Source organism: Triticum dicoccoides, chromosome 7B (assembly GCF_002162155.2).
Source record: "Triticum dicoccoides isolate Atlit2015 ecotype Zavitan chromosome 7B, WEW_v2.0, whole genome shotgun sequence".
NCBI classification, from domain to species: domain Eukaryota; kingdom Viridiplantae; phylum Streptophyta; class Magnoliopsida; order Poales; family Poaceae; genus Triticum; species Triticum dicoccoides.
In genome coordinates, this window is record NC_041393.1 from 605,891,859 (window position 1) to 605,900,529 (window position 8,671).

Here is an 8,671-nt window from a genome sequence, read left to right on the forward strand (position 1 = left end):
ACTGCGTTGGATGGCAAAACACATCCGATAGCTCAATCCGGACGGACGCGGATGATTTAAGGGTCAGTGTTGGAGATACCCTCAGAGACCATGAATATCAATTTTAAAAACTCTCATTTACATGCTGATTTCCCATGACTGAAACTCCGGTTACTTGATAATAAAGGCACAGTAAGCTATTCCAAGAGTAAGTTGCAAAAAGAAAAGTTATTCCAAGATTTCTGAAATTTCCATATACTTTGTTTCATGCATTCAGGCATACTCTTTTTGTTAAATACCCAAAATATAAGTTTGTATAGGCTAAATACGTTGCAAAGAGGAAATTGCCCGTTTTCAGCTTCGTCTGACAGCTTTGGCCTTTTGGAGTTCAGAGCAGGGAATCCTTCCAACGAAACTTTTTGTTTTGCCAGTTGCCACTGTATTCATTCGTACGTTAGAGGCAAACCGGTTCTTTCCTAATTGAGAGAGTGGAACGGTCGAGAGAGCTCCTGCCAACCGCCGGGAATAGATTGAGCAGCGGATTCTTGTTAGCCAGTCAAGTCAAGGTAAAAGTTAACAGAATCTACTTGTCCAAAAACATGTCAAACAAAGGACAAAGTTAATAATCCTAACGCAGTGTATACCCTGTGATTCAGCTGTTCAACTGAAAAGCCTGCAGCAAACAGAGTGAAGAGAAAAGTCTGCACCAACAAGGGCGCTAGGGGTTCTCCCACACTACTAATTCTGGCTTTTCAAGGACCAGCAGAAAGGTCAAGAACACAGCATAAACAAATGAAGTCCAAGTCAATGCCTCGGTATATGCATATCCTGGTTTACCCTTTCTTGGGCCTGTCAACACGGGAAGAAATTTCCAACTACTACAAGTCAACAATGTTTTATCTCCAATGGGAGTTTTCTGTATGCCTGTATGTTTCCAAGCAGGGTATGGACATGGCCGATTGTCCCAATCCTGGAGAAGAAACTACACAAGTGTAGCAAATTAATGATACCAAAAAGGGACAGTTGCATCCACCTTACAGTGCAATCAGCTAGGGCACCCCAATTTCACTTCAACCTCCTGCTTTGAAGTGCACAAATCACATCATGAGGAACAAGTACAATGAGGAGGAGGAGAAATGTACATGTATTTGTGCATATGAGGAGAATGGTGGTCAAGCACAAGGTTGAGCATAACACGTCTGTGGCTCCTCCGAATGTGACAGCCAAAACTATATGCACCTGCAAGTCTGCACTTGACAAAAGGGTCTACATTCTCATCCCGGTTATTCAAAGGATATTGCTTCAAGCCTACAAAATATGATCCAGTGAAGCAATGGCTCTTATACACGAGTGCTTCGAAGGAACAGCAAAACGCAAAACCATTGATATAACATCGGCAGCCTTTTCTCTAAAGTAACACTGGTAGCTTGAAAGAAGAAACGCTGCAAAAATCAACATTTCGGTTAGAAATTTCAGATAATGCTATCCATCAAACTTGCAATTGCAATGCACACATACCTTTAACAATTCAGGCACTTGTGACCATGCTACGTATTCTTCATTTAGCTTAGATACACAAACTTAGATGAGACAGCAGTAGCAAGTAGCAGTTGCATCACCATGTATAGAACTGATCTCTAATTCATATACAACTATTCAGATAATGATAATTTGCATTTCAGCATTTGTGCATCTTAAAACTTTGAGACAATCCTAGTATTCATGATGCTTGCTACATGTGATGATTTGCATTTCAGCACTTGCAATAGCCATACAGATTTGAAATGATGAAGCGGTGGCAATCACCGGCCACATGTGTGTAAATACTTTCTCTTCATTCCTTCGATTACCCTTTTCCAATTAATGAAACAACAACAGCAGCAAATCACTCTTGAAATACCACAGAGAAAGATAAGGAAAAGCTCAGATTTCCTTGCTCGCAGCTTACATGACTCAATTATTCACATATCGAATCAAAGTGGTAAGAAGAAAAAAAAAGAAGAAGGAAAGAAAGTAAGAAAAAAAAAGTGGCAAGAATTATCCATTTCTAGCAAAGAGAGAACACCACGAGATCATCGGAAGACGGACCGGAGCGGAGCGGGGGCAAGCGCTTTTCTCGTTCCTTTTCCCAGTTCCCCTCCCACGAATCCTTGCTCTCGTCGTCGTGGAGCTAGAGGCGGAGCAGCGTGTCGTACCGGCAGGTCATCTGATCGGCCTCGGCGTCAAGCGCCCCCTCCTGCGGGGGCGGCATGTTCAGATCGAAGGGCAGCGGGGAGCGGGAGGCGGCCGCGTCGTCCGCGCCCTCCTCGAGGAGGACGGAGGACGAGGAGCCGCAGTAGCTGCGGCAGTCCTCCTCCCCCTCCTTGGCCGTGCCCGCTCGGGCGGCGCTGCGGGCCCTGGCGGGGGCGCGGGGCCCGCCGCCGCTCCAGGACTCGACGGTGCTGCTCTGGCTGGACGTGGCGGCCGCGGCCGCGGCCGCGGGGGGAGGGGGCCTCGCCGGCGGCTGCGTGGCGGAGGAGGGCGGGAAGTTGGTGCGGGCGGTGGGCCCGCGGAGGGATCGGGCGGCGGAGTCGTAGGCGCGGGCGGCGTCCTCGGCGCAGTCGAAGGTGCCGAGCCAGATCGGCGTCTTCTTGGCGGGGTCCCGGATCTCGGCGGCGTAGCGGCCCGAGGGGCGCTTCCGCACGCCGCGGTACCGGATCTCCGGCGACTGCTGCGACGGCTGCGGCTGGGGCTGCGGCGGCCTCGCCTTGCGCATCGCGGCCGGCCTAGGGTTTGGTCACAGTGGCGTGTGTCTTTCCCTTCTTCCCCTGGTGGTTTTTTGTTTGGGCTCCCTCCCTTGGCCCCTGGCCTGCCTGGGTGGGAAAGCGGGAGGGGAGGGGAGGGGGAGGGGGAAGGGGATGGGGGGCGGACGCCTGCTTTGGTTTCTCCTCCTCCTCTCACGCGCGCCCCGGCTCGGCTCGGCTGCCCGCTGCTGCTGGTCTGGTGGTGCTCGCTACGCCTACGCTAGTCGCTCGAGTACGACTACGGCCGATCCGGCTCTGCACTGCTCTGCTCCACCACTACGACTGGGGTATGGTCTGGTTTGGTTGGGTCTGGCGTCTGGGTGGCGTGCCTTTTTCTATTAAAATCCGGGCGACGCCTGGATTTGGGGTCGGCATTCCTTCCTGCCCCTGTTTCTTTCTGCTTGGGCGCGTCGCGTCGCGTCTCGCGTTGCTCTAATTTCTTCGGCACACAGGCGGTTCCCACACAGGCAGCCGGCTGGATACGACCCGCCCGTCCCGTCCCGTCCCGGGGTATATTCGGGGTTAGTGGAGAGTAATTTGGGGACGGCACGATTAGGCGGCGATATTCTGGTGGCTGGCTTGTAGAGACCCGAGCGTGCCTTCTGCTCTGAGAAGCAGCTAGTACTGCTGCGTACGAATGATTTGGGGTTAAGAAGCAACGGTAAATTTCCACGAACTTGATTTCCAAAAAGAAGATCGACAGGCTTGCTTTATGTAATTCTATCCAAATTTTCAATAGCACGCCGTTCGGATGCGTCACGTCATTTGGACGACAGTATGTGAGTATGGAATTTCAAGAATTGAGATTGTATCTTGGCAATCTCGGGCGCTAGGACTGTTGGATGGTAGGAGAATCAAATTTTAATTGAAAGCTCAAATTCCACGGGTTTTGTCAGACAACGAGGAAAAGTCATCTATGTAGAGGCGGGCCCTTGGACTGATGGCGGTGCTCAGGGGCGTGGGAAGACCCAACGAGGAAAATATTGTAGACAAGCCCCAGGCTACCCGGGCCATGGCCTGGGGCGTAGCAAGTGAACACAATGTTGACTGTAGCAATATTATCGTACTGTAGCTACAATATTCACTGTAGCCCAAAGGCTGGCCCGGGGCGTGGGAAGTTTCTGGCTACGGCACTGGCGGTGCTTCTTCTTTAGGTTAGTTTTTCGTGCTTCGATCCTTCTCAAATTCGTTCGTGGGGCCGGATTAGACGGATCTCTGACGTAGGTTCTTATCGGCTCCCTGCCCAAGGAGGGGCTTGTGTTTGATTAGCTAGTTGGTGAGGTGATAGCTTACCAAGGCCCGGACTGGGACTAAGGCACAGCCCTGACTCGTACGGGAAGCGGCAATGGAACATTTTCCGCAATGGGCGGAAGCCCGATGGAGCAATGTCACGTGGAGGTGGAAGGCCTACGAGTCGTCAACTTCTTTTCTCGGAGAAGAAACACTAACGTATCTAAGGAATAAGCCCAGAGCGGCTCCATTTCATTATATTTCACTTCCTAGCACTTCCTATAATTTAATATCCATCTATTTGGTCTTATTGACATAAGAGATGTCATTATCAATAAAATAGATCCTAATGACGGTCCATTGATACCCAGTCTCAAGTGGAAATCAAAGACATCTATAATTCTATCAATTCCAATGGATTGGCATAATTTTTCTACCGCATGTACATCCCCATAACAATAATGTTTCTCTAAAAAAAAACTCTGTTGTTCCACATCTTGGACTAACCCTCAGTCTCCAACCCGTAGGAACTATCAGATCACCCCAAGGACGCCTTCGACATCCAGGGGTCACGGACCGTTCATAGCCCCTGTTCAATGAGTGGAACACGTTAGTCGTCCGCTCTCCTGTTGAGCAATAAGGGTCGGAGAAGGGCAATCACTCGGGACGGCGAGGTCAGGGTTTCCCGTCGTCCGTACGCGATGGCAAGATTAGTGCCAAGTTCTTCAGATTGAATCAAGGGCTCAACAACGATTGGGTTCTGGGGTGCTGGTTCTTAGGGACACTACTTCCTCTAATCTAGTAAGTTGGTAGGGCCCCGGGTGCGAAGACTTGTAGGCAAGCAACAATTTTTCTCAAGCGGATGGCCTTAAGATTTCAAACCAGTAAGAGCGCTTGAACAACAATAAATGAGTAGTACCTACATACAGTTAAAAGAACACACCAGGCCCCCCGGTGATTGTTAAAAAATAGAACATACCAACAATAAATTCCTTGGTTTATATAGTAATATGAATGCACTTTCGTTTTTATAGACAAACATATGTTGCCATACGTTGCACATGTGGTAGAAAACACCAAAATTCATATCAAATGAAGATTTGTCTACCAGGAAATATATTAAACAGACGCTATATTGACACTCGATATGTTGTGGTTTTTATGTCAGTTTTGCTAAAGCTCATCTAGATATCAACTTTTTATGTCTTAGTTGATCATTTTGCCTTTTCGCCCCCCCCCCTATGTTCAAATTCTGGCTTCGCCCCTGGCTGGACGAGTAGGAATTTGTCGTGCATGCTACGTTCGGGGCTGAAAACTTTGATTTGAGGAGACAATTTCACCAAGACACGGCATGTGAGAGCCTGGCTTATTAGGGATGATAGACTAGTCATGTCAACAAAGAATTCCTTCTTTTTCGGGAGTCAATCAGAAAGAACTCCAAAGTTAAGCATACTCGGCTTATATCAATTTTAGGATGAGTGAACAACTGGTAAGTTGATCCCAGATGTGCACGAGTGAGGGGAAAAAAGTGCAGGAAAAACTAGTATTGATCTATGGGGTTAGTCTAGATCCCGTCAGGAGTAACGGCCAGTAACCGGTGGATTTGTCCGGGGCGTTACACGGCGCCAACCATAGAGAGAGAACCTTGGCAAAGAATTTGGAAGTGTCTATTTCGAAGCAACATTGCTTAGAAGCCACTTGAATAAGAGGGCACTATTCTTGCTAGTGTTATTTGTAAACATGGAAATTTCTTAGTTTTATAAACTTTTGTGTTTCTATACTTGAAATTCAGCTTCATTTCTCCAAATTATGGTAAATGTGTGCGTCATCGAACACATAGCCTGAGAAAATTTAAATTCTCCTCTTTTTTCCAAAAAAATAAAACTTAAAATCCCCAACATGAAACTTACATTTCCAGGCGGAGGTTTTCAAATTTTAATTGAAAGTTGCTACTTCAAACTTGAAATACTATGTGATGAGAGGGGAGAATATCACGTGATACCATCATTCAAGTGATACCATGATACCAGTTTGAAAATTTTCAATTTTAGATGTGTCAATTTTTTTTGAAAAAAGTTACGAATGTTCATCATATATATGTCTACCTCCCATAAAAAATTCAGATCAAAATGTGAAGTATACAAAGAGAAACAAAAAAGACAAATCTGGATGTGAATAGTGCCGTTTTTACACTATTCATCCGTTTGTCTTTATTGATACTATTCATGTTGGATTTCTCTTTTTTGTTTCTCTTTGTGTATTTCACATTTTGATCTGAATTTTTTAGGGGAGGTAGACATATATGTGTTGAACATTCACATTTTTTTTGAAATTTTTAACAAATCTAAGGTTGGATTTTTCAAACTAGTATCATGGTATCTCTACTATCTCTACTACTTAAAAATAACATAAGTTCCCGTTTCACCTTTCTTCCCAGCACCCCTTCGTCCAACCTTTCCCATATAATAAGCAATCATCTTAATTTACTTACCGTCTGAAATAATTCCAATTTAATTTACTTACCAAAGTTGTGATCAAAATATAAGGTAAATCATGACATAATTGGATGAACATTTATTTACACAATCGTATACTATGGGCAGGTAAATCATTAAATCACGAACAAAATTTGATGAACATTTATTTACACAAATTGCATATTATGCACAGATAAATCACAAGCTAACATACTAACTTCTACAATATTTATATCCCGTTGCAATGCACGGGCATTGTTCTAGTAACTTAAATGATGGTAGCATTTGATATTCTCCCGTGTCCCGTGATGGGAGTAGTACTACTTGAAACATCCAACCCAAAAATGAGAACCTGAGTCAATGTCTTGGGCTTCGAGTCAAACTTTGTCGCTCTCTGTGTTTGCAAGTGTTGTTTGTGAACATGCAAATTTCTTAGTTTTGCAGACTTTTGCGTTTCTAAACTTGAAATTCAGCTTCATTTCTCAAAATTATGGTAGTTGTGCGCGTCATTTAACACATAGCCTGAGAAATTTAAACTCTCCTATTTTTCTAAAAAAGAAAACTTGAAATTTACATCTCCGAGTGGAGGTTTCAATTTTTGGGCTGTATGTTTGAATGTAAATAGGAGTACGTGTGAGAGTAGTACTACTTCAAACATCCAGCCCAAAATGAGAACCTGAGTCAACTCTTGGGCTTCGAGTCAGACTTTGTCGCTCTTTGTGGTTTCGGCTCCTCGTCAACCAAGCAACCAGCTGGTCCCGAGTGCCGAAGGGTCGCCGGCTTCCATTCGTTGGCATATTTACACCGCGGTGACGAAGCAGTACACGAGGAGTTCCTCCTTGGTTCGTGCGGCAAAATTCATGTAAGTAAACAAAAATGAAAATACACCTGTTTATAGTGCTATCTATCGCAATCGACAGCAGCTCAACAACCCTCCCATTTACGAAAAAAAAACTTCCCTGCTCTCCGATGTTCAGCCTCACCGTCGCCGCGAGCAGAGTTTTGGACTTCGAGGTCGAACACTACTCCATGGCCAGAGAGATGGCCGGATCCGGGGAGTCCTTCCAGTCCGACGCCTTCACCGTCGGCGGGTACGACTGGGCCGTGCGCCTCGCGCCCGCGCTGGGTGTATCGCTCAAACTCGCGCTGCTGAGCGAGATGCAAGCCGGCGAGCGTGTCGGGGTGAAGTTCGGGTTCACGCTGCTCGACAAGTCCGGCGAGGCGCCGGCCGCCGCGCTGCGGGAGAAGTTCTCAAAGTTCTTCTTCGAGGGCCAGGAGGAGGGCTTCGACGGTTTCATGAGCGAGAAGGATCTCGGGAAGTACGTCGCTGTGCGCTGCACCGTTTCTGTTCTCAGACGACCAAAAAGGCACTAGGACAAATCCGTTCCATTAACTTCTGCGCATCTAAACTCAATTTTTGTTCCATTGCTCAATTTATGGTAGTTGCGTGCATCATCTATTCTAACGGGAATCTGAATTATCTGCTTTTTGAGGAAAGTACTCAAAATCCCAAACATTGAGCTTGACTCCAAGTTCAAACGTGAGATGTGTACATTTCCGAGTGGAGGTTCTGAATTTGAAATGAAATTCCAAAGCCTGTACTCAAGTCAATGTTTTGAGCGTCGAACATCCAACCCAAAAATTGCAAATCAGAGTTAATATTTTGAGCTACGAGTCAAACTTCGTCGCCCTTTATGATTTCGGGCTCCTTGTCAACCGAGCAACCAGCTGTCCGCGAGTCCCCAAGAGGCGGACGCTCCCATTCGTTGGCGCCGCAGTACACGACGACTTGTTCATGTAGTATCCACATCACCTATTTATAGTGCTCCACCAGCGCAGTCTATGGCTCAGCCCAACAACCTTTACCTTCTCTCTAATGGCTAAGCCAAACCGGATGAGCCTCACTGTCGCCGCAAGAAGAGTTTTCGACTTCGAGGTCGAAGACTACTCCTTGGCTCGTACGATGGCCGGAGTCGGGGAGTCCTTCCAGTCCGACACCTTCGCCGTCGGCGGGTACGTCTGGGCCGTGCGCTTCTCCCCGTGGAGTACATCGCTCAACCTCGTGCTTTTGAGCAAGCTGCAGGCCATCGAGCGCGTCGGGGTGAAGTTTGCGTTCACGCTGCTCGACAAGTCCGGCAAGCCGTCGGCGGCTGTGTGGAAGAAGAAGTGCTCGGAGTTCCTAAACAAGGGCCAAGAACATGG

General features: G+C 46.9%; 1 protein-coding gene across 1 annotated transcript; it reads right to left on the reverse strand.

Moving 5' to 3' along the window:
• Window positions 1-1,795: 1,795 nt before the first annotated feature.
• On the reverse strand, window positions 1,796-3,037 carry LOC119341186 (ethylene-responsive transcription factor 3-like). Its single transcript, XM_037613057.1, has one exon. It carries the CDS (start codon window positions 2,732-2,734, stop codon window positions 2,150-2,152), a length of 585 nt encoding a protein of 194 aa, XP_037468954.1. The 5' UTR covers window positions 2,735-3,037; the 3' UTR covers window positions 1,796-2,149.
• Between the last annotated feature and the right edge of the window lie 5,634 nt (window positions 3,038-8,671).